At 42.6% G+C, this 27011-nt stretch overlaps 1 protein-coding gene across 1 annotated transcript; it reads right to left on the reverse strand.

The window, feature by feature from the left end:
• Positions 1 to 457: 457 nt before the first annotated feature.
• Positions 458 to 25024, reverse strand: ngfra (nerve growth factor receptor a (TNFR superfamily, member 16)). Its single transcript, XM_028412932.1, has 6 exons — positions 24677 to 25024; positions 22128 to 22290; positions 15575 to 15937; positions 9196 to 9436; positions 7974 to 8185; positions 458 to 3606 (listed from the first exon to the last, which is right to left on the reverse strand). Exons 1-6 carry the CDS (start codon positions 24713 to 24715, stop codon positions 3554 to 3556), a joined length of 1071 nt encoding a protein of 356 aa, XP_028268733.1. The 5' UTR covers positions 24716 to 25024; the 3' UTR covers positions 458 to 3553.
• Positions 25025 to 27011: the final 1987 nt, after the last annotated feature.

A 27011-nucleotide genomic window follows, 5' to 3' on the forward strand; every position in this document is an offset into this window, starting at 1 on the left:
TGTGGAGGATTTATCACTGAGGATTAATCTTTGACACGTAGCAGGAAAAAAAAAATCCAGCTGGATCCCAGAATGTTTAGATGGTGATAAGACTGTAGAGACCCACACTACAGGTCCAATGGACCTTCACATATGGTCCTGCTTTTAACTGTGGTTTGGCTGCCAGTCCACCACTCCATTCTTTCTGGTTTCAGCATTTTAGTTTCATTTGCTTGAGGTCATTTTTAGAAATGCCTTTGGGTGTTTTTGTGAAGGGGGGGGGTGTGCATATCTGAAACCTGACATCAAGTCTTTAAAAACTTGACATTTGGATCAGTCCTTGAGATTCGGAGGACACGCCCTTGTGAAGTGCAGTGTGCACATTTTGCATTACTTCTGTGTGCATGCTAAAAAGACAAACCAGATTGCAATGACATCTCTGTTTATTTTATTATAGATGTTCATTTCACTTGCACACATTTTTGTTTTTTTTACATTTTATACTGTATTTCTGTATCTTGTATCAACTCTAAGAAATTCACATTTACACAATGCATTTACATTATTAGATAGCTACAGATGACATTCAACTTGTTGGGACCAGGTCCAGATCTATCTGTATCAAGTAGTATTATCACAGAGAATCACAGTGAACCTCCCCGTAGATTTCCCTTCACTGCAGAGTACATGTCGTGTTGCCTCTGAATCGGAGGTACATGATAATACTGTACATGCAAAACATCTGCACAGTAGAGCTGTTTTCTATTGACAAATAGCCTACAGTATGTGAGTTTAAGAGTAGAAGTCCTAGGTGACATGTATATGTTTTCATAATGCTACATGACCCTTATTAGTTGCCAGTATTTATAGCAAGTTAACATACAGTATGTGTTCATTGGCAACCATTGGCATGTATTTGTACTGTAAAATCTCTCTCTATATTGGTGCCAAGTTTATACAGTTTGCTTGAGTCTCCAAGGTTCATCTTTAGTGCTGACTTCAATTTACTAAAAACCTTCATTAGCTCTCAAAATATTAAAAAAAAACACATAAAAACAAAATAAGTGGAAACCTTCAAAAAAATGTAGTCTCAACTCAAAGACACTGGACACTGTACACAGGCACTTGAACTGTGGTACACTCTTTGAGTGCATTCATATTATCTCTAATAAGTGCTACAAAAAAAACATCAGTTAGAAACATACTGATTAAAAAAAATACAACACAACAAAAACGATTTACAACAAAAAAGCATTAGAGCAAACCTAAACCTTTGAATATGTCTTGCATATTTTTCTGTTTTGATTTCAGGTTGTACATTCTTGAGATGAGTGTCTCACTTCATGAGTTGTTGGGAGAAACAGAGGAAGTTGGTTGAAGGTAGAAGAGTGCACTGCTGGAGGGCTGATTGGACCTCAGGGGGAGATGGAGTTGTGGAATATGTGTGTGTGTGTGTGTGTGTGTGTGTGTCAACACTCTGGTCTCTCACACTGTAGCAGAGTCTGCTTTAATGTCACTGCCACAGCTAGGATGAGGATGAATCATACCGGCTCTCTCAATAGAAGCATGAATCATGCAGTGTCTCAGTAAGTGTCCGCATCATATCAGCTGAGGAGTTGTGAGCAAACTGCATGTTTGTTTTATGTGTTTCTGTTCATTATGCAGCAGTGATCCATAAATCAGTGAAGGGACCAGAAAGTTGGATTGTGTTGAGGCTTTGGCGACGTGTGATCGATCCATGCACATACGCTGAATCACTTCCTCTGTCTTCTTCTCTCTGTGTGACACATTCGAACTCTTTAGTGCTCTCACACACAAACTTCTGTCTCTCTGCCTACGATCTTACATCTACAGACTGTTCACACACATTTCCTCAGGCATACCACAGCAGGACGGGCCCTGAGAATCACCCATGTTGGAATGAAGCAGTTCAGCAATCTCAGCTACAGTACACTTCTCTTACAAGCTATCTATGTCGTCTGCAAGCAGCGGGAGGGTGGCAGCATAAAAGTGTTCCTCTGTGATAAAAAAAAGTTGCCACCCAGCCTTATGAGTGAGCCCGGACTAAGTGCTTTTATATCACCATGGCAATGTAGTAAATGTCAGTGGCTTCAGACTTGGATAAGGGATGTGTAATGTCATGTTGAGGCTTTAGCGAGGGCCGTGTCACTCCTCTGATGTCCACAGCATTAATCCCGATGAGAGTGGAGCAGAGGGTAAATGAAGCTGAAACCCTGAGGTAATTACTACCTGCCTGTCAGGACGTCTCTCTAATGGGTCCCGCGTTGACGTGAGCGCCAACGACAAGGCATTAGCGCCTCAGCTCTGTTTATCAGACTCTATAACTCTGACTGAGCTGTGAGAGGAAGGTGCCTGTGGGGATGGTGAAATACATTTTTTCTTCTGAGGGTTGTCCCAATTTTCCACTCAGTAAGTGCAAATTATTTTTGATGGGATTCCCTGTTGCAGATTAATTTTTTTTTTTCATCTTGAAATTCATTTAAGCATGTGGCTGGTGACATCACTGCTCCTTTCTTTGGCTCATTAGATGGCTTTCCCCTTCCCCTCAGACACGTTTGCTCAGTGCAGTGTGAGTCAGCAGAGCTCCACAGTCCAGAGATGTTCCTCTCATGTTGCACATCCAGGCTCCATCAAGGACTGTGGGGAGGCACCCTGCTGACTCAGCCATGTAACTCAAGCCACAAAATGAAAGTACTGCACCACAAACAGGAGACAAACATTTAGGTATGTTACATTATAAGCATGAAATTACAGAAACAAAATCCTTGGAGGCACCGTGAAGAGGTGCATGTCAGTGTGGGGATGTGCAGCTGGCGCTGAGCGAGAAGCATCTCACCGAGAGAGAAGTAGCCGCTTACGGTGCAAGCTGCACAGTAATCGACCTTTGTTCCCAAACGTGCGTCATCTGTCGGTGCTGCCCATCTAAACAATGACGCAAATGTTTCAGAAGAAAAAATGAGTCGCATCTGTGGTTAAATGGTACAAGAACAAGAAACTTCAGAAGAAGTTGGGAGTGACTCATGGTGCCCCTGCTGCTTTTTGTATCGCTGATGACAGTGGGGGTCTAATAGAGTGAATCCTATGAAGAGAGAGAGCGGATTATGTGAGAGTGGGACACCACAGAGGAAGATGTGAGAAGAAAAATGGCCCTGTTCACTCTGATACACAGGAAAAATAAAGGAGCAAATAATGAAGTACCTTTCAGGCACAGATGTTTCATGGTACGTGATCATGAAATTAAAAAAAAACAAAGATACTCAACTGGCAGAATTATGTTGTAAGAGTCAGTAGATGCACTGGCATTTATCTACAATTACTTATCTGTCTGAGATAGTGGCTGATATTGCCTTAGAGTTTGTGTCCGGGCACAATGAATGACAGAGTTCCACTCTATATGCAGGGATGAAGAGACAGGCTGTGGCCCAAAGGTGCTGGGAGGTCCATGTAAGGTAAAGAGTTGCTCTGTGGCCACTTCAGATGTATGTCAACTGTTACATTCTCTTCGTGGCCAACCCACTGTCTTTCCATCCTCAGCTTTGACACCTCATCTTCCTCAGACTTCTGGGGGAGGGGAGTCAGGCTGGGGGCCGCCATCCACCCTCACCACTGCAGAGAGAAAAGCAAAAGGCATATGTCACGACTCAGTTTTACATAATATGCACCTCCTTTTTAGCAATTAGTAAGTTATGTTCATTAAGAGAACCTTGATTAGTTTTTACTCTGAATCAAATGTTTGATATTAAGATTTCCTCCTTTCAGATGCTCGAGTCCTTCATGAGAAACCCCTGATAATCACACTCTAACCTGCAGGGGGCCCTGTGGTGTCACTCACTTATCTGCTTGGTAAACAGAATAGTCATTAGCTGGATGAGGATGGGAGACAAATCCTCACTTTTCCCACAAACCTCTTAACCTGCTGTCAATTGAGGGAAGCCATGGAAACGCAGCAGGAATGCACAGAGGACCCCCAGGTTCAGTGGGTGTTCTTATCTTTATCAATGCGTTCTTGTGCCAGGGAAAGGCTTTAGAAAGGAGAGAGGGTTCCCTTTTGTCATCTTAACTATACTGTCATGCTCTCCCTCTCTGTCTCCAGGCCTCCCTACAAAATCTTTTTTTTTTCCAAACACTTTACTGTCAAAACTGATTGCAGTGCAGCTTCCTTTCTAGATCCACAGTGATTCTGCTCAGTGATGTCCACACTCCATTGCACTCCTTTCCCTTCCTTCCTGTGTGGTGGAAACATACTGAACATTTCCAGTCAGATTAGCTCAAATAAGGCAATATACAAGGACAAATGATATGATTTAGTATGCTTCCTCCACACCTATCTAAACAGACACTCTAGGAGTGACACTAAGCAGAGAGAGACGCTGACACTGGCCAGTGCACAGCCATCTGTAACGCCCACAGGTTCAGGCATATACACACACCTGTACTGCGGAGCTGGCATTGCACCCTGATTTCAGAGGCAGCATTGATAATAATAGCCACATGGCTGCTCAGTGTTTTATAGAGTCTAACCTTATTCCAGGAATCAATACAAGCTGTCTTTCAGTGAACCAGTTTAATCAGGTCTACTGTGAAACCTGAACTCCCAATCAGAGCAGAGCTTTGTTACAGACTTTTTTTTTCCTTTTGTAATCAGCATACTCAGGCACTCCTGATTGGACCCTAAGTCACAGTAAAAAAAAATTGTGCTGATTGAGACTGAAGTTGAAGCATTCATGGTAATCAGTAAGTCCTAAAGAAGAAATAAGAGACTGTGGGATTGTTTTTCTAATTAAAAAAAAAACATGATTCTTTTCTCATTTTGCTAACTACTACTTCAGATGTTTATTTCACTTCTTTTTATCTCCAAATTATTGGTGTTAGACACATTATTAGAGGCCATATTCCACAGAACCAAAGGGGCTCTTCATCACCCAAGAGGTCATTCTACCCTTTACTTACAACCAAATTGAATCACCAGTAGTGCACTCCATGTAACAGTAAAAAGGTCAAGTCCAAGCAGCAGTGGGAATACTTCCACTCAGAAGTTTTATCAAACTTTGTGATGTTGGGGGGGGTGGCAGCCAGTTATGAGTCATCTCTCTCTATTACTGAGCTTGCATTAGCATTTTGTGTCATGACTCAGCTACATTATGACTGTAACTTGCAGCCGTATAATGTTGTGGAGGTTTGAACTCCTGCCGGTACCTCAATCTCTGCCGTTAATGTTCAGTAAATGAGGCTGTAACCCCTCAACAGAGGTTGATCCTCAGAGTTTTTACAGCGTGACCTCAGTTCCTTGAGGCTTTCAGATGATTGCCATTTTCTCTTAATTCTCATAAATAACAGTGTGCATTCTGATTTTCAATCACTTTTGAAGCTTAGACTTAGAGGGTAGCAATAACCCTGACAATCCTTTAAATGTAAAATCCTTTTTGACCGACAGCTGCTTTGACTCTCTTTTGTGTAGACAATGAGGTCAAATACAGGACAGGGATGCATGGTTGGGCAATATGAGTGGCTTAGAGTCTTGTTTAAATTTTAAACACATCCAATATGCAGAGGGGGGAAGCAGGCAGCGAATGAGGTGGTGGGCGACTGCATAGATAGATGGTTCTTTTTAATGGAGATGAACAGACAGAACTGTGGAAGCTCTCGCCTCTCACCAGTGACTCATGCAGAAAGCAGGGAATACCCTCTCTGCATGCTGTCAGTCAAAGCAGGGGACAATTTCATTGCTGTAATTTTATTTTTGAAAGCTTATTTGACTGAAGGTGTTTCCATTACTTTAGCCTCCAGTAAAATATGGTTGAGTGGAGACAGGAAACCCCCTGCGATTATCATGGATTTATTGCACACATTCTCACCCCCTTTGCTTTTTTTAACAGTCCCAGTTGGTAGTGGGAGAAAAAACAACCCACGAAAGAATACTTGCTGCCATTTTTTTAATAGCTTCCACTCTAACAGACGGTGCTAATGCCAATTAGCTTGTACTTAACGCTGATCGAATTTGAAAAAAAGCAGAGAGCCCAGGCCTGGATCCCGTCTTGTAACACCTGCTAATGAGCCCGATCAGTTTAAATAGCCGACAGGGTTAACCCAGCACTCATCCTCTCGGTGAACCAATGCCAAGCTGTTCAAAAGAAATTCCTCCTTTTCTTCGGCATACAGCGGGTTTTGCATATGTTGAGTGGAAGAATGGAAAGAGGTACTCCAACAAAACACAAAATGAGCTTTTTTCCCAAGCCTCATTAGAATGTAATGGGTATCCCAGACAAGACACAGTGGCTTAGATTGTTGTAGGGAGGATTTGTCAGCTGTTGGGCTTGTTAGCACATTATTATTCCTGTATAACCATTTCTTAATCTTTGCACAATAAGCTTAGAAAGGACAAAATCAAATCCTGAGAAAGGGAAACTCGCGACAGACTGACTGAATGAATGAATAACAAGATCATGACTGAACTGGAGACTTCTTCAGGTAGAAAGCCTCTCAGGTTCTACTCAGGAGTGAGAATGCTGGTTTCATCTCTTTAATGTAAGTGCTTTTGGAGAATTGCAGAAAGGTGGACTGCTCTGTTCTAAAGAGGTCATATCTCTTTTCAGCAGCATTTGCTTTTATTCTCCCGTCTGCTGTTTAAAGGTTATCCTGTTTTTCAGATGCTCCGTGTCAGTTCACCGCCACGCTCGTAGCCTCAAAATATGAAAACAATAACTTTTTGTACAAATGCTTGGTTTAAGCAGCCCAGTGTAACTTTGTTTGACACTTAATATGTGTTATTCTGCAGTTACACAGTTACTCCTCACATGTACCATCAACAACAACAACAACAACCTGCTGATTTAAGTAAAAACTTAGCTTATTAAAGTGTAGATATCTATTTGTCAAAGTTTTCTTTTCATCTCTTCCTTAGGGAAGATGCACAGGGTGTGTCCTTAAATGGAACATTAATGCCATAGTCATCATGCAGTAATGGCAGACAACAGTAACAAACATAAACACTACAAACTTCATCTGTGTCTCACTCTATCTTAATGCGCTGCACCACCAGAAGTAAATTAGGCGCTTGGTAAATTGCTTTATAATAGATCAATGAAGTGCACAATGTTGCTTCCAAGCCAGACGTCATTTAAACCTTTTACATTGTGCCTGGCTATAAGGCTACTGAGTAAAATGTGATGCAAAGAGCTACATTCAAAACACTTTAAAAGTCCGACACCCCCCCCCCCCCCCCCCCCCCCCCCCCGAGACAAATATAGAGACGTAGTAAAGGCAGACATAGATCAAACCTATGCAGTTACATACCCTGCTCGTACATTACATTTTTACCGTGTACTGACAAAGATAGAAACTGTGTCAGATGTCTGTCAACATGGACATTTTTAGCCTCATTTTGTAATTAAGAGGAGTAGAGCCTCCTAAAGCACTAGTAGTAGACAGCAAAACATGTCTACTACTAATACAGTGCATACCACATATTCATGTTACTGCTGTTCCCCACAAACATAATCTGTACATTCCTACAGTCTAATACATCATGCATGTAAGCTTTGACTTCACCTATCTGCTTTTGGCAGCTATACAAGCAGAACCTGCTGCAAGGTGATATATTGTTTTTGATGTCAATCCCTAGAAATCTGTCTCTGCTTTGAGGGAAGAGTCTGCATAATGTTGGAAAACCACCACACATCTCAGCCAAATAACTTGATGTGATCAAGGATGACTTTCTTTGGCAGCTGGAATAGCGAAGGTGTGAAGGAGGAATGCGTTTAGTCCTGATGAGACGTGCTTCTTGACTCATTCACCCCATCATAATGATATTTTTTATAATTTTCTGGAACAATGCACATATTTTCCAGTGAGAGACTAAATGTGGAGCAGCCTTGATCTATTGCTTTTGAAACATTTTGGATACATAAATTAAACACAGCTTTGCCACATGGAAAGAATGAAGTGCTAGATAAAAATGATTCCTTTAATCTTACCTATCTGTTCCTGTGTGTGAGAGTGTGAAGGCAGAGCCTGGACCTCGGCCTGGGCCTGCTGATGCTGCTGCTGCTGCTGTTCTTGCAGACTCTGACTGTCCACTGAGATGCCACTGTCGCTGTGCAGCTTCTCTCCCTCCGGTGTAACCATCTGGTTGTTTGTAGCTGCCCGGTTATTAGCTGCTTGCTTGTTCTGCTTGCAGCTATTCCACCTGTTGTGAAGCATAAGATCCGATACGATACAGTTATGTGGTCTTTTCTTAGCCGGGCATGTTTAGATTTCACAGCAGTTTTGAGCCAAACAAATGTCCTTACTCTAATGTTAGGATTCCATAGTAGCATGTCATCAAGTACACTATAAATGCACTATTAAATAAAGTACAAACATCTACGCATATTTACAAACCCCAAGGCGGCAACCTGGATGCAACAGATTTCGATGCCACATGTGCCTCCATTATCACTGTAATTTGCATACAGAATTATCATTTTTCCATGGTACCGTATATTTATTTAACAATAGAATTAGATGATAATGTGATGCTCATAAAATGTTCACAAAGCGTAAGAAAGTTTAACAAGCTGCTTCAAGATAAATGACTCATGAATCGGTGATTAAAATATTCATGAGGCATGGAGTGTTCGGTACAGTTCACACCTCTACTTATATTGAAGGAATTCACATCATTTACAGCCTGTTTATTCATAACAATAAGTACAGGAGTAGTATTAGCCAGATGTGTGCAGGACTGTGCTGATAAATCTAACACTCAGATTTCCCCTGGTCGGCACTTTTCAAACAATCAATGCCTCTAATGAGCTTGTTTACTTGCTTCAAATGTGTTTTAGCCTGGGTTTGTATCTGTCTGTCTGAGTGCTTGCATGTGTGGTTTGCGTGTCCTCACTAATGCGTTTGAGTGTGACCTCTGTGCTACATTAAGTTGTTGTTGTTTTCTATTTTTGTTTGTTTTTTAAGGAAAACTCATGTTTTTTTTTTGGTAGAAATGTGTCAAAGCCTCTTTAACCACAACAAGGCTGAAAATTCCACCAACCACCTTACTGCCAGTCTTTAGACTGGATGTTTCCTGGGGAAGCATCTGTCACGTTTAACACATATGTTGCCCCAGGGAACATCTACACCACCAGGTCAATCAAAATCTCTTTTGTCAGAGATTACATTGTGCGGAGCAGCTTTTCATTTGTTTTCCTTCTTCCAACTGACCTCTTAAAAACTATGTAAGCCACTAGGCCCACCACCACGGCCGCCAGGATTGAGCAGTAGATGGGGATGAGGTTTTCATTGAGGCCGTGACCGAGGAAGTGGATTGATCCCACGCTGGTTGTAGTCGTCTCTTCACCTGACAATGGGCTGTCGGAGCCATCAGGAAAGACGTCGTTTGGTAAGGAGAATAAAGGCATGTCTGTGTCAGAGGTGGGAGCGGCGTATGTAGGGAGGTCAGGATCTGTATGGAACAAAGAGAAAGAAACATTGAGTGTATAGTTGAAATGATAGCTGCTGGTGGCATAGAAATCCTATCATGATGAGACTCCAATAAATGTGCTGCGAGCTTGTTTGCCGAGAGCAGCCTCCAGAGTCCCCAGCCAGATGTCTGATACACGGCACACATGCAGCAGCTGTTTCTGATAGACAGATGGGTTCTGGCTGAGTTGTTATGTGCAGTAAGGAAGAATGTTCCTCAACTAGGGGGGGCAAATAACTGTCACCCACCAGCCCACCCGCCAACAGGCCTGAGCCCTGCACGCCAGGTCCCCCCTCACCACATCCCCTTCTATGTGATCGCTGCACATTGCATGACATCAAGGCCATATGGATCCATGTCGAGCACAGTCTGGGGCTTTCAGGGGGTCATCTCTTTGAGTGTAACTTTTTTGCTGAGGCCAGAGAGGCAAGGAAAGCACTGTGCTACTGGAAGGGTCTGGTTTCTATTAAAGCTAAGCCTGTAACAAAGTCAATTTCATAAATTGTCCTATTTCCTCTTTCATTGTGAGCTCCATTAATGATTCAGCGTAATTTTCCATCCTGCAGCAGCCCTGTGCCCACTCTGATGGGCATGACTTGAAAACACAATTTATCCATCAAGTCTCCAGGCCTGTCATATTATGCTTTTGTTTTAGAAAGCTCTGTAAGTAACACTGCAGTGATTCTTGTCGTGCGGTAGAAGAGTTCACAAAGCCGCCTGTAGATTATTCCTTTTTCCTGGGGCACAGTACAGAAGGCCGAGGAGAGCGCCTATCCAGCCAAATCCAAAACTCCTCTGAGCTCATCAGCCTAGTGGGGATGGAGAATGTGCAGCCTGGTTCAGATCTGAGCCTATAATTCCCAACAGAACCTCAGGCTGCTCCTCATTAGCTTTGTACTGGCGCTCACAGGATTAACCCTGTGGAGACCCCTGAGGCTTCCTTCAAGGCCAAAGATTGGGACGTTCAACTCCAAATACCTCAGGAGCAGCTCTGCTTCACCACTGTGTTTCTTTAGGCCCACTTAGCAGCTGTATTTGAACTCTTTATAATTTCCCCGCTTTAGCACAACATACTGAATTTAGTCGTAAGCAGACATGGTGACATTTTATTTGTCAACATCTGTGACTCACTCACTTACAGTTAACATTTTAAATGCAAACAGTTAAACATATTGACTTTATAGGTTATAAATGGGTCAAAGGGTCGGTTTATTTATATTAGCCTGCATGATTGACCTTTAACCTGTACTGGCATTCAGGTTAGAAAAGCAGCTCCCTAACACGTGTGTGGCAGACACACTGTGTCTGCACTGTTTGTGAATGAAATTTCATTTAAACTGCTCATAGCACTGAAAAATGACATTTTAATATTTAAAAAGTCTCTTATTTGTAGAAATAATGTGTTTACTGTGGAAAATCTGAGAACTTACTGTCAGTATTTTTTATTTTAAATAAGTTGAACCAAAGTAATCTAAGAATCTGCATGCTTTAAAAACATTACATCTTTAAATGGAATTGTAATTGCTTTGGGCACCGCAGATCTCATTTGTTGTTTAGCAACAACAGTCCCAGTGCTCATACATCAGGGCGATTCACCTATTTGTTGCATGTTGACATAGTGGAGGAATGAATGATGTGAAATATAAGAATAAAAGCTATTCAGTGGACCATCACAGTCAATAGCTGTCTACACATTTTCTATTTTTTACTGACATGACCACATTGATTTGTTGCATAATTTACACAGGGTTACTCCCTTTGATAGTCTGATGGGTTCTTTATGAGCAACTTATGTGGACGTGTTTGAATTTTTTCTGTTTGTCATTAAAAGACCACGTTGGTCTGTCTGTCTGTGCAGTGATGACTGGGCAATCCTACCTCCCATGAGGGGATTGGTTTACTGAAATAGTAGAAAACATTTTTTTTTCCACTGGACAGAAAAATAGAGCACATGTGCTTTCCATACTTAGAAACACAGAAATAATGCAGAGACCTATTTAAAGTGGAGCTATTGATTGGGATCCGTCTAAAAGGAGGGAGTGTTCAGAGGAGTGGAACACGGGTGTCTGTATTACATGCATTTCTTGACCTTTCCTGATATGTAGTCAGGTTTCCTCAGTGCTGCCATACATCATCCAGCTAATGCAGGGCTGGCTAATGGTATTAGCAATGCAACGCGAGCTTGCAAATAGAATAAATTGTGAATGGAAGGTGTGAAAGTGAAGGAAAGTGTATCTGGCCTTATGTATGTTTGTCAATGAAGTCAGAGCCTTTCTTCTATCTCACTGGGTTATTAGTCATCCTGCAGCACTGTAAGTGGTCTTTACTGCACTGAATGTTCCCTCCACACAGACACGCTCACATCAGTCGCACCCCAGGACTTGCATATTGTCTTTCTCATTCTGAGCCAAGATGACAGCTCTCCTGGGAGTATCCTTCATGTAACACTAACTCAACACAGAGAGCTAAAGCACAGTATGCTGTATCTTTATTGTAACTCCTTTTCCATCTCTCTCTCTGCTTGCTTGATGTACAAAACACAGCTGGCCGTAGACCAAAGAATAAACCTGTGGCTGCAGCTGGAACAGAATAGGAGCTCAAAGGCAGCAATGGAGCTTTAACAATTTCATTTTGGCTTCGGTGGGTTTAAAACACTCATGAAACAAAATAAAACTAGCCCAGGATTTTTACGAGCGTAGGGCTATATGTGTGCAGGGAGATGTGTTTATTAGTGGGGTGTGGATAAGGGGGAGGAGAGGAGAAAAAAAAGATTTAATTTTTATGAGCCATTGAGGTCTTTATGGTGAAGTTAACCCCTGGGTCTTGTGCAGAGGTCTTTGCTGCTGCCAGTTCAGGGTGGAGATGAGCAACTGTCAGATGCAGCACATGTACAATGACCTCTTTATCAGCCACCAAACACTCTCCCTCTTGTCTCAGCTCAGCCTCTATCTCAATTGCCTGGTGTGCACACATCCATCACACACACACGTACGACAAATTATTCAAGTGAGTGCTCTGTCTTCTGTTTCGGGAGGGTTAATAGGAAGAGCGGAGGGGAGGGCAGACAGAGAGGCAGAGTGTTAGGAAAGAGCGAGGAGGGGGTGCAGATGAACAGAGGAGCTGCTGTAAAGTGCTCTGATTAGCAGGAGTAATTATACTGCAGTGGTGAAAGCACTGAATGCGCACTGGCCACCTTCCACCACTCTGCTAGCCCGGCCACTCGAGGGCTACTGTGGGAAGAGATAGAAAGAGGGAGAGGAGAAGGACAGATGACAGTCGTGCAGAAAGAAGGAAAGAAGTCTTCCTTTATCTGTGTTTTTAATCTTTCTCTCTCTCGTTTCAGAGGATAAACACTTAAACAGATTCTCAACATTTCACATATGTGCAAACCCACTCAACTGGAGACTTAACTGCACCTTATGGAAAAGCCATGGCAAGGCCAAAACGGGCCAAGACCCTCAGTGAAAGATGCAAAAGAAGTTTTCAATTTCAGATCAAAGCAATTCACACGTGTGTGGTGTCGGGAGTTTAATGAAAAATGTTAAAGTTAAATCTCACTTGGCAGGGGGAAAGAGTGTGTGTCATGTTAGCCTGCCATCAGCCATATTGATTTTGGATGCTCATAAAAAGTGTTTGTGTGTCTGAAGCTGGAGAGGGCTAAGCTTGTGAGTGTGTGTGTGTGTGTGTGTGTGTGTCTCTGCAGTGGAGTGTGGGTGCTCATAGAGGTCACTCAGCGAAACCTGAGCATGAGCAGAAGAAATCCCAGGACTCATATCGACCCTTCAGCATAGAATACCAGCACAGCACATATGCCGCCTCTCTCTCTCTTTCTCTCTCTGTTCTTATCTCCATTTCTTTCTTCTCTCTTTCTGCCTCTGTTATTGTATTGTGTAATTGACACTTGGTGACAGCTGGATATGAACTGGGGATTTGAAAATACCCCAATCACATCTTTACCCTGTGCTTAAGATTGAGAAAGACAGTAAGATAGGGATTAAAAAAAATTGTCCTCACACAAGAGGAATCCAGCGGGTCAGCTTAGTGTTGGCTGCAGAAAACATACCTGCATCTGCAGTAATCAAAGGCCACCATGGAAGGCCTGGAAATATCATCACAACCACATGTGACTGCAGCCGTTACCCACAGCTCCACTGCTGCTATTTGACAGGGCTCTCTTTTTAAACAGACATCCCATAAGGTCACTTATCATGCCATCTCCGGTCCCCACTGTCACTGCTGCTACAGTACCATCAGCTCAGGGCATAGCAGGTCAAAGTTGAGCTGTCTGGGTGGGCGCTAAATGGGCAGCAAAGGGCGGCATTGTGGTGAACCTTACATCAGATATTTCTGGAAAATAAAGGGTGTTGAGGCGGGCATATACGGGACTGTCTAGGCAATTTGTTATAATGGCTGTCAGGCTTCATAGACACAGCTTCAGCTTCATTCATCTACCCTAGATTCAATACTCTAAATATTGAATCTGGGGTCTGACAAAACAAATTCAGTAAGGGGAGAATTTACAACCAGCACTGAAAACAGTTATTTCTAGCAATGGTCAACTGATACTAGTCAGGAACTCAACACATGGGGACCACACCACAGCTCTGCTGCTGTCAGCCAGCAGTTATGGTGATACACATATATGTATGATATAGGCCAGTATGACAGTGACCTCCATATGGGTTGCAATCCATCAATAATTGTTGTGACATTTCCCTCCACAAATGTCAACTCTATAGACTGAAACCTTGAAAGATTCATTACCAAAGAGCCATGACACAATTCATAGCCATCCATTTATAATTTTTAGTCCTTGATACTGTAAATGTCATCTTCATATTTGCAAAAAAGAAACAATATTATCTGGTGATGTTTTTCTGTGAATCACTGAGGTAGATTTTTGTCTAATTTGGGCTGTTGATGCACATTTTAAAATGCACTGAATTGCCAAATTGTGGCCACATTCGAGTGCCCCTGTTTGTTTAAAATTACTTTTGGTAAAGATTTATTGACACTTTAAAACCTAAGTGTTGCACCTCTGATGGGGTTTGTTACCAGTGGAATGAATGCTATTAGCCCTTTCTTCCACCTCATCTAACCTTTCCATTATTATCTTTCCCCAGTCCATTTCTTCATTGCTTGCCAGTGCTATTGTAGTCTATTAAAAGAGCTGTTTAAACCATCCATGTAGCTGTACAATGTGTATGTGAAATTTTGGAGGTTCATTGATTTGGTACATCAAAATACCTGCAGTGGTTGTGGAAGATTTGATGACATTTGGACATTCTGCCACCCAAAGAACATAACATTCATAAAAAAAAATCATCATGTGCACATGAGATGATAAAAGGCCCTGCATTAGCAGCTGCATCTATTACGAAATTTTATAGGAGCATTTAATCACTACACACTAAAGTGCTTCATTGGTCAAAGTATCCCACAAGGTGGAAGAGGAGCATTTTCCAGGAACAAATCAGAACCACAAACTTCTCTGGAAACTTTGTTGTTACAAAGGATGTGCTGTGCCTTACATTTGAACACTTATTTCCTATTTTTTACTGTTCTATGTGAAGTTTTATAGAGGACATCGACAGCAGTACCACCCAAGACAGTTTTACCCCCTCAGATCTGAGCCTTGTGACCTCCTGATGAGGTCGATTTCATGCTTCGTCTGACCCAAGAGAATTTACAGCTTCCTCACTTGTGCATACATGGACTCTGCTCCTCCATCCTTAGCTTCTGTTTGGTGGGAGAGCAGATTATTCATTGTCTTTGTGTTGACACTGTGGTAGTCTTTGACCTTCTAATACTAAAAACATTCAACTTCCTGCTGTTTGAAAGTCAGCCTGGGGCTGACCTCTGACCAAGCTTATTCGCACAGACACATGTGGAAGTCACCCTGGTGGCTAGTTGAAATGTGATTGAGATGTATATGATGCTTCCGACACTGCTTTGAAATTGCTTACAGCCAGTGCCCTGCCTGTGGACTGGAGCTGTTCTGTCTCCTCTCCCCGGGTTACAAACTGATGCTAAATATGGCTTCAGTTATACTCTTAGTATAATTCAAACAAGTAAATGTGGCTACATGTGTGAAAGTAAGTTGACTGTGTGCAGACTTACTATGGCAGACAGCATCGCGGGTCGCCGTGCATTCAGCCATCTGTATCTCAGTTCCCTCATCACAGATGGTGCAGGGCAGGCAGGGTTCGAGGGAGCTTTCCCGGTCAGAGTAGGTGTCATCCACACACTCCTCACACACCGTGTCACGATCCTGGCCGCAGTGAGAGTACACGCCCTGTCCCATTGGGCACACGGTACACAGCTCGCACTGGCCAGTCTCCATAGAGAAGTAGTAGTTATAATTACAGACACATTTGGCATCGTTGGAGTCAGTGCAGGGCGTCGCCATCCGCATCAAACCAGTACACTGAGTGCATGGCCTGCACTGCTCTGTGTGACTGTAGATCTCTGAGAAGGTCTCACCTGCAGGTTGAAGGTCAGGTTGAAGGAGATGGAAACATGAGAGGGGGGGGGGAGAATAAAGGAGGTCAAAAGATGGAGAGAAAGGGAAATATGAGGAGATAAACAGGGAGATAAACAGTGAGGCTAATGACATTAATCATGTTTGCTGCACATTCATTAGAAGGAAGGACACATTGATCCACTGGGCTCTTAGTGATTTGTGCTCCGGGACAAGAAAGGTGCTCTTGTTGGAGAGTGAGTCAAAAGCCTGCTGTGCTCATTACGATATCGATCCCAATGTGTTTGTGCTGCGCTGAGTAAACTGCTTTAATCTCAGTCATACAGCGGGAGTGAAGTGCGTATGCATCAATATGCTCATACTCAGACCTGTCGTTAAAAGTTATCAAGCAATTAGTTAAGATGCTGTTGAGGTGTACCACTTCTGACATTCCTTAACCGACTTTGTGCAAAATACAGTAATGGAAACTTTGGTAGAATTTTGCATTTGAAATGTGTGAGTGACATATATGCTTATGTACTAATAAGTGGTGGGCTGTCATTGCCCAACAGTGTGAGAAAAAATGTGTTAAGGTTCATGTTAAATGCTAAAGAGATAAAGAGATAGTGCCTTAAAAATCAATGCATGTGTCCAAAAGGCATTCATTTTAAGGCACAACTTTATTGCATTTCATTGATTGTTTTTTTAAGAGTGAAACACAGCTGAGTTATGGAGGACTGTGTTGAACAAGGTGAAAGCTGCGGTGACTAATTTGCCTGCTGCTTTTCAATTACTTCAAACACACAAGATTTGCTGTTCAGGAACATTTGGTGTCTGGAGAATTTCATCGTAGAGGAAGTGATGACCTCAAATTAGTTTATTCTTACTCTGAGAGGTCCTAGGAGCACAAAGTAATTTATTAATATTTCATGTTCATATTATAGAATTATTTTCAGATATAATTGGATGCCTGCTGAATTATGCATACAGTAAGAGGGGCACAGTGTTTGTGCGCCCTATGAGTGTGTTTTAGCGGTTGAATGGTGGGGGGGGGGGGGTGGGGGTGGAGAGGTTGACAGGCTGAGAAGAAGGGAAAAAATAGCTTCAGCTCAGATTCATTACAGAGGCAGCGCTTCACTGTTCTCTGAATCCAGTTTTACTCTTTTTTTGTGACATGCTTAACATGAGAGCGGTCACCTTGCAAGAGTGGCACCTTAGACGAAACAGTACAAAGCATGACGTTTTAATCCCTGCTGCATACACACAACATGAGAGGGGTGGCAGAGTGCAGCTGGAACCCTCGATCCACAATGACATAATAGTCAAGAATGCATTTTAAAGCTGCTTTATAATTTGTTTAATTAACACCAGAGTCCAACATCATTGTTAATGTCACAAAATAAATCTTGTAGCATGGGTTTCAAGTGTTCTCAATAGTCGTTGTCTTCCAGTGAAACAAATCACCCGGGCTGGGTGGAACCATAAATAAAGCCACATGACTGTGTGAATGTGTGGGACTTTTGCACAACTCTTATCTGCATATCCATATGTTTCAGAGTGTGTGTTTGCATGAGAACCGCTCAGCGGGTGTCGTGTTGAGCAACAGCACGTAGTCAGTGTGAAAAAAAAAAAACCTGCAGCATTTTGTAAGTGGCTCTGGCAAGTAAACACTGGCACGGACTAAACCTCTAAACACCTTGTAAACAGCAGCACAGCTAAGAGGCCGATCATGAAGCCTGACACATTATACCGGCAGACTGAAGGGGAACAGATGGAGGTAATGATATGGAGACAGGTAGGGAGGAGGCAGATCTGATCAACAAGCCCTGTGCACCAAGGCGCTTGATTTGCTTGAATGAATCTTGAGTTTGTTTGACGCGACATAATCGGAAATGGTCTGTGAGGGTGGTCTGCTGCTTCAACGTCCCAGCCGGGTCTAGAAAACAGAGCTCAAAGGGTTGATGTAGTGCTTATGTACGACTGAAAAGGGGAAGGGTCAGGGGAAATTGGGCATTAAGCATGCTCAGTTTCCCTCAGATACGCCGTCAAATGTGGTGTTTTTTCTTTATATCTGTCATCACTTCTTTGCTCTTATTGCTGTCCGGAGGCAGAAATGATAGAGGGGAGTGACACTGACAGAATGATCCAGACCCAGACGAACAGCAGACCTCTGAGGGTAAATGATTATTTGGATCTGTGAGCTCGAAGCCTTTGTTTTCTTTGCAGTCAGGCTCAACCAGTAAAGCTCTCCTCCTCATTCATTTCAATTATCCCACTGCGCACAGGCTTCCTCTGCTAATTTTAACTTAGATGCATGAGGCCTTTTGCAGTCCTTGTGAAAGTGTGTAAACATGTCTAAATGTGACCATATGCAGCAGGAAGGTGTGTGTGTGTGTGCGCGCCTCACTTATGTGGCAGCTCTTTCATCTGAGGGCTAAAAGAAGAAAGTTAAAGGCCTGCAAGTATTAGATGGGAGTGCCTTCTTTAATAAAATATGACCATCTTTCTAATTGTCCCCAGTTGAGCGATGATCAGCACAGGTCAGCGTTTAGGGTCTTCATGTCTGACGGTTGTTATTACTGGGACGGGGGCCCGATGCACTTAAATTGTGCCACCTCAGCCCATGAAGCCCCCCCCCACCCTTAACAGTGATGTGCTTCTGTCCCATTAGTGTCATCAATAATGTAGCTCCGGATGGCCTTGAAATTGCTCAATGATCTTCACAATCAGCACTTTAGGTGTGAGCTTTTAGGGAGGTTGAGACATTTCTCCCTGTCCACAGAATGTCAGTGTGTTCTTCCCACCCAAATGGCTGACCCTTTGCTGACTGTGGATCAATTGTCAGCACTTGGAAAGCTGCGTGATGCCTTTGTTTGTCTTTTTATACATGAAACATTTCTGTGTGTAATTATCGCCCCGCTTCATTGGTCTCCTTAGCTTGCCTCCAGATTTGAAACAGGTGTTTTAGGATCTTACCGATGTTATTAGGAGTCCAAAGTAGGCAAGTTGTAATTTGACGATCAACATTCATTCTTGTATTCTTTTGCCAACACTGTTTTTTCCTTGTCAGGGTGCCATGTAGGGAAGAAGTTAAAGCTACAGAAAGAAAAAAAACTCCCATTTCCTCTTTCTCCATTCCTCATCATCCAAGTTGGAAGCAATTCATGATGCTCTGTTTTAGCCCTCACCAGACAGGGCTGTGATTCTACTTTCCGTGCTCCATAAATCCTGTGTGAGCCTCCGACCGATCATCTAGTGGAGCTCTTCTTAAATTCAACACAGGCTCTTGAGGATTTGCTTTTTTCTACTCTAGATCTTCAGGCAGTTTGCAGGGCAAGCGTTCCTGAATGGCTCACTAAGTATAGGCAGGTCTGGTTGTCTTGTCTCCCATGACAGCAGAGAAAAGTGGAGGAGACTGATTAATATTTCAGAGCTGCTGACGCTGGCACTCGTCCCGAGCCGGGATCAGAGTGAGGGGGCTTTACTCTGACAGGAAGTGGGAAATTAAGGGAGGGGGGGGGGGGTCATGGTAAATACAGATTGTCCCATATTTACCATGAAACAGGAAATGGATGTGTTGAATTTTACTCTTTAAATATTCATTTCTGCACTTTAGACAATGTATTTATAGCTTTTCAGTGTTTTACCCTCTAACCTCCATACACAGCCCTATTTTTTAGTGCATTTGCTCCTGCAGGTACATTAAGATTTCATCTGCTCAAACAAAAAAAAAAAACAATATTGAAATGTATGAAAAAGCACTTGTACCGGAAATTGAGTGCAGCCTCCCTGGGTATTTGAGCTTAATTGTTGAGAGTCTAGCAGCAGTGAATACAGTTCCTGTACTGCAGAGCAAGATAATTGTTCACTGTTAGGGGCACAACAGGCTTTTCAATATGGTTTAATTAGCTGGATCAAATGAGTAAAGATGCACTGATGTAACAGTATGCATGATAAATGAGCAGATCGTGCCCTTTGGTGCCTGGCTCTCTAATACCATTTTATCCGCTAATACAGACGATGAGTCATACAACAGGGAAGAGGAGGGGGATGCAGGATGCTGGCTGAGAAGCGTGAGTGCAGGAGAAGTGGGGGGGGGACGACAAGAGTTGGGATTTTCTGGTGTTAAGGAATAGGTGACTGACGGTGTGAATGGTAAAATCTAATCACAACTACAGTCCTATGGGACAGCCCACATCAGAGGAAAATTGAGCCAAGGTTTAAATTTAGATACTTTAATAATCCCAGAGGGAAATTGTTTTTAAGACTGCTGCTAAGCAGTGTCATACAATGACCAGCAAGGCGCGCCACACCAGTGAGTGCACTAGAGGCAGTGCAGGTAAAGTGTCTTGCCCAAGGACACACATCAGGGAGGAGTTGGGATCAAACCACCAACCTTCTGGTTATTGGACAACCCTGCTCTACCACTGAGCCACTGCTGCCATTAAACAGTAATTAAGAAAATAAAGAATATGTCAAATCCCTCAGTGCTTGTCACTTTCATACTGTACTGTTCTTTGACTCTTTCTAGATGTAGAGACTTGGCCCATTGCTGCAGCTGTCGAGATAGCAGAGGCTACAAAGGAGAGCTTCAAAGGGGTAAAATCAGCTGGACTGGAGATGCTCAGTACCGAAACACAACACAGTGTTTACCATCTGCTGTGCACAAGTCCAATTTTTCTTTGGATAAAAAGCATTTCTGCTAGTCTGCGAGCATTCTTCCAGAATTTGATCATTTCCCTCATAATGACGTCCAGTTGATATTACTGGGTTTTGTTTTACACAAGGGAAGATTAAGACTCAGCGGTTGTTGTTTACAGGCAGTGTTTTCCTGTATGTTTGCATGTTGCCACGATGGATTTATTCAATCAATCAGTGTTAAACCATTCCTCAGCTTCGCCTGACAGTGATCCCTGTGACCTATACTTGGATGTTTACTTAGCATCGTGACAGAGCTACAGACCAACATCTTAAAGGGCGAGGAGAGCTGCTGTGATGCAGGGCAGAAACAGTTCTGAATCAGGAAGAAAACATTTGTTTGCGGCATCGACTCGATTCTGTTCGTGTTGTTGTGCTGTTGGCACTCCGCCCAGCTCTGGTCTGTGGAGCGAGTGCTAATGCTTCACAGCCTGCACCGAGCTGTAAGCGAACACATTTGGACCCACTTACACGCGTCAAACATATGAATTCCTGCCTTATTACTTGGGACACTTTATAAAGGAAGTGCATACACTTCATACAAATGAGTTTGTTTTGGCTTTGACAATCTGTCTGTGTGGAATTTGGAGCCGGACCTCAAAAAAAAAATGAATGTGTCTGTATAAATAAAGATTATCTAAGACCAGAAACTTTGCATTAATCAGGTGAGTGATGCAGGGGATGACGTCCAGTTTTGCATTTTTAATGCTTCCAGATTGAATTTAATCCTCTTAACATTGACACATTTTAAGGAAGTGAAGTTTTTACAAGGTCAAGAGTGTGCATAGTGGCCAGAAAAGCTGTAATTTAGTTTTGATGGACATGAACATTTAGTGGTTTGAATATTTTAAATGAGGTCAGCACCACAATTGTTTGTGTCGGCATGTATTGTTTTGTTTCTGTGATATTTATATTTAATAACCATGTTTTACTCAAGTACGTGTATTTTCACTAATCCACTGTCCACTAATGAAAACAAATGTGTTCACAGTTGTATGCTTTTAAGCTGGTGGCAGAGTAAAACATCCCTCTAGCCTGATGTCCTGTTGTTATAATAGTAATAAGCCATGGAGAGTGTCCGGTGAGGAACTGTGAGTGTGTTTCAGATAGTCTGACAAGATCTGATTGGTTGAAGTGATAGCCCATAATGGACTGCAACAGGCAGGTGGTTCATCCAATCACCTGCTCAGTTTTTTTCCCTCCCTGAAGTGTCTAAACCGTTTTCAAGGGCGACTTCCCAGATGGTTCTGTGTGACAAACATCTGGCATATCAGGCTAACTGCACTGATGAAAGTCTATTATCAGATCATTACTTAATTATTTGTTAACCATAAAAGAAGCCATTTGTTTCTCCAGTGTGCTTTATCATTTTTTCTGATTACTTTGCTGACCAGGTTTCATTTTGTTTACGTGTGTGTCACTTTTTAAACTTTTCATGAGCCTGATGCGTGCGTGCGTGTGTGTGTGTGCAGATTAGCTGTTAGCTGTAGCTGTACAATCAACGTCTTTACTCACTGTCCAAACACTGGGCGCAGACGGTCTGTGTAGCACCACATTTCTTCACGACTCCATCTCCAGGTGGACACTCTATGCAGCATTCCCCACTGCTGGTGTACTGGCCGGAGTTACAGGGGACCAACACGGCCCGCTCCGTCTTAGACGCCAACACTAACGGCACCTGGAGCATTGAGACAGCGGCACAATGTGTTAAAGGAGCATAAATATACACACATGGAGAGGGCAAACATTCACACACACACAAACACTTACCGCAGCGTCACTGTGACTTACACAGTAAAACAAATGGATGAAAATTGCTGCCAGGTGTCCAACCTGTTCCTTAAATCTAACCGCTATCAGGATTCATCATAAATCATGTTGTCTCAGCCCATATTGGACACACTTTTAACGGGGCAGTCGACTAAACTGCCTTAATAGCTCCCCTAAAGGCACATCACCTCTAATAGTAAACTTCTGACACGCTTCAGCTGAGGCAGCACCCATAAAACCATGTGTGCGTGACATTACACACATGCCCATCCTAATTACTGTGTAAAGGTGAGAGCGCTGTGACTGTCAGACACTGTTTACAGTCTGCACTGGTACACACTGATGAGGGTATTTTACTGAAACAATGTGTTTAACTTTACCCAACCTGTGCATGTTGCTAGCTGAGGACATTACACTGAACTGAGAGATTAGTATGTCATGTTTATCTTGTCCCTGTAATGTGACAGCGTGACAGATTTGTGTTCTAGGTGATGAATAGAAAGAAAATGGTGGAGGTGATAAATCTGTTTATCGTTCATAACTCATAAGTCATATTCTACCATAAAGTGGATATGCTAACATCACATTAAAGACGTTTTTCCGTTTTCCTTGACACAAATCTATTTGCATTTGATTTAAAGTTCCTGCATGAGCAGTGTTCTCTCTGATCTTGTCTAATATCTATAATCTACTCCAGTTATCACCTTCTGCCCCCCCCCCCCCCCCCCCCCCCCCCCCCTCGTGTTGCATTCTGCGTGTCCTCTTTGATATAAGTGCCACGCAGCTTCACTGGCAGAAGAACTGAGGCTTGTTCTGCTGCTGGTGTGTATACAACAATGTTTAATGAAAAGAATTCCAATCCAGACGTTTTAGAACAAAGAAAATCATTTATACTGAATCACTTTCATGTCCTGTGGCTTTTATTATGTAACGAGCGAAAGCTCATTTCCACTTATTTCACATTTGCTGAGACATCAAGTTCAGCTTTTTTCAGTCTCCTTCTATCTCATTCGTCCCTCCTCAGCCCTCCCCTCTCTGCTGTCCCTGCTTTCATTCAGAAACAGATGTACTGAAGAGCCAGCAGCTCTCTCTCTCTCTCTCATTGCTGCTCTTCTTGCTCAATATTTCCATCCTTTCTTTCATCCCAATTTTTTGTTCTCAATTTTTTTCCTCATCTATTCTCTTTGCAACCTGCTATCTCAACATTTTGCACAAACCTCAGTTTTATTCACACACACACACACACACACACACACACATATATACTTTTTATATATATACTTTTGGATGCAGCCCAAAACCTCAAAAGATTTATGTCCCTGACAGCTCTGTCAACTCCCTTTCCTTTAACATGTCCCCTGGAAATCCACTTACAGAGTTACGACAAACTGCATGTAAAAATGTACTGAACAGCAGCAAGAACATGCAAACATAGTATAGTGACACAGCTGTGATATGCTTGTTTTGTACTCTTCCCAATTTCATGGTCAATTTAAAAGTTTATTTCTAAATGTAACTCTACCAAAGAGCACCCGACCGCCACCACCCTTTAAACCAGCTGTCATAACAGAGTGTCCCCTCACATCCAGGGCTGTTCACATGATGACTGAGCCGCGCAGCCCAATTAGACCAGCTGCTGTAGACATACCAGTGTGCTGGGAGGATGTTCCCTCCACTCTGTGGTTTATTATCTACCATAATTAACTTTTTCATATTATCAGGAGAGGCTCATGTTTTTATGCAGAAAAAAAATGTGTACAGCTCTTTGTGAATATAGATTTAATAAGTGTTGTCTTCATCTGTTAAGACAAAAATTCAATTAAGAGTAGAAGACTGGGTCACAGTGGCTGCTGGCTGCTGCTGGATGTCTGAATGCAGCCAAATGTGCAGCAGAAATCCCAGCAGCACTGGTTTAACTTTTCCTCCCAGGGTGGACAGGCGGTGTGTGTGTGTGTGTGTGTGTGCAGCATCTGCATATTTAACAGGAAAAACAGGGCATTAGTCCTTTAATATGTTGTTTTTTTTTAAGGGAAACACCACAGCAGGATTTTTTGGAATTTAAATTGACATCATTATATTACATAATTGGATTTTAAATGTCACAAAAAACTCCCAAGAAAGTCGCCATAATGCAGGATAAAATGTAGCAGAAACTCAGCTAAATTAGCATTTTGTGCAATATAGATTGAAAAGAAAAAAATACAGGAAAATGTGCATAAGAGCACTAAAAACACATTTAGAGTGTTTTTATCAGCATCACAGGATTACACACACTGATAGTACAGACAACTCACCAGAGCGCACACAATCACCAGCGGTAAGGTAGTAGTCATCCTGCTTCGTCTGCTGGAGTCACATAAAAACAGAGCTTGTGCAGAGAAGGCAGCGCTATGTGGAAGAGGAGGAGGAGGATGAGGAAGAGGAGGACCGCTCAGCAGGAGTTCTCATTTTAATTCCAATGGCGCGGATTTTATCAATGAGTCCGCACCATCACGCGTCGGTCCGGGAGCCCTGGACTAAAGTCTGGTCGGTGCACCCCGGTCCACTATTACGCACTAACCTCATACACAGAGGATACGAGGTAGAGCAGGAGGAGGAGGAGGAGGAGGAGGAGGAGGACACCGTCCTGTCCGGAGTGCAGCTGCAAGTGCACTGCGGAGGAGAGGAGAGGAAAGAGGAGAGGAGCACGTCCACCCTCCAGTTTATTACCCCTGATCCTCCTGCAGTGCAACCTGCTCCTCTCTCTCGTGTGCGCGCTCTCCCTCCCTCCCTCTCTCTCTCTCGCTTTTATCTCACTTGAGGTCTGATTCAATAATTAAAAATAAAATTATATTTATTTACACTTATCATACAACTAATATTTGACTTCATTCTTCAATAAAACACTCCATTATGTTTTACGTGGTCAAAAGTAAGTGGACAGCTGTCCACATTTGATCTGAGGTGGTTTTTATATGTTTGAGTTAGTGTTAATGATGCACAGTGTTTTTGATCTTTTCTGATCCCACTGAACATCAGTGCTGCACTCGCTCCTAAGCGCCCGAACGTGACCAATCTTGGCGTCCACATACTTTTGGCTACATAATGTGCGACTCACTGTATCATTCTACTGTAGTCTGTGGCATTGCTGTGCTGGACTGCATTAAGCTAAAGCATGTTTCTAATGTTTCTCTATGTAAACGAAGTGGTCACAATATTAGAAACACCTTTACCCCAAAACCACCAAAAAACTCATAGCCTCAAAAGCTGCTATAACTGGGCCAACACACCAAAGCAAAGCTTTTTCCAAACAGTATCACTGCCTGTTTTTTATGTCCTGGACATCATTATATATATATCATATATTATTAATATATATATTAAATCATTATACAACATTTAACGAATCTGTTTCAAAAAATGCATAATCAAATCAGTTCAGTCAACCTCAAGGTACAATATCATGATGTACCACAAGGGGGCGACTCAGCTGGGACCATATCAGCAGCTCTCTCACACACACACACACACACACACACACACACAAGGTTTTCTGTGATGATCTTGAGCTTAACAATGGAAAATGAGGCTGTTCTTCCCTAAAGAAACGAGATGTGCGCTCTGTGAAAAGGATTCATTTTCTCTCAGGTTTGGCTTCACATGTTACCACAGGACTGCTGCTGTTTGAAGTGGACTGCCCCTAAGGCTTTTAAATTAAGATTTTTAAAAGTGAAAAAGTTGTGCTGCTGTTCTGTCATAAGACCTTTAATGCTGCAATTTATTATGGGCTTGGATGATCTCATATTTTATTCATGATGTATTTCATGACTGTAGTTTGAGGCACTTGTTTGAAAACCTGCTGAACATGTTGAGGTTGTTTGGATCACATTAATCCATTAAGCATCCCCTTTTTTGTGCTGTCAAGAAGATGATCCTAAATTTAGCGAGGCCACTCCAAAACCACTAATGCATGTCTAAGCATTGTAATTGTGTTTGATGCTCATTGAGGTTCTTAGTCTTTACACTTAAGAAAAACCAGTGTTGATGGATATTGATCAAAGACAATGTGGCAATAAAGCAGTTGTAGTCACCAAAAGCTTTATCTGTTCCTCCTGATCTCTTCTTCTGTTGTCCTCCTGCTTACACCTTCTCCTCACTGATCATCAGCTCAGGCGATGCAGAGCCTGATGTCCCTATAGCAGCAGCAGCCACAGGCCGATTTAGTTACACTGTTGAGATCCGAAAGCTCTCCAGTATTGATCTTGGGGCACATCAATTTCCCCACTTCCTACATCCTCCTTTGAGATCACTGTTGCAGCACCTATGACTAAAACCCATTCCGATGACTTTGACAGCACTCTTCTCCATCAGTGCAGCCTGCTTTGATATTACATTCACGTGTTGAGTCAGATCAGATCCAGTATTTACAGCCTATGATCACTAAGTAAAGCCACTGCATCACCCCCAGGAGGACAGTTATGATGGGCCCTTTTAGCTCCAACATACCTTAACAGATTCTAATTATTCACATTAACACCCTCCGCCCATGTTGTTGACACTCTGCGACTCCTGTAACAGAGATGTTCTACAACACTGGGACGTAATGTATCCAACAGCTAGAAATAGAAAAATGCCCTCTGTATGTGAGCT

This window comes from Parambassis ranga, chromosome 8 (genome assembly GCF_900634625.1).
Source record: "Parambassis ranga chromosome 8, fParRan2.1, whole genome shotgun sequence".
In the NCBI taxonomy this organism is placed as follows: domain Eukaryota; kingdom Metazoa; phylum Chordata; class Actinopteri; family Ambassidae; genus Parambassis; species Parambassis ranga.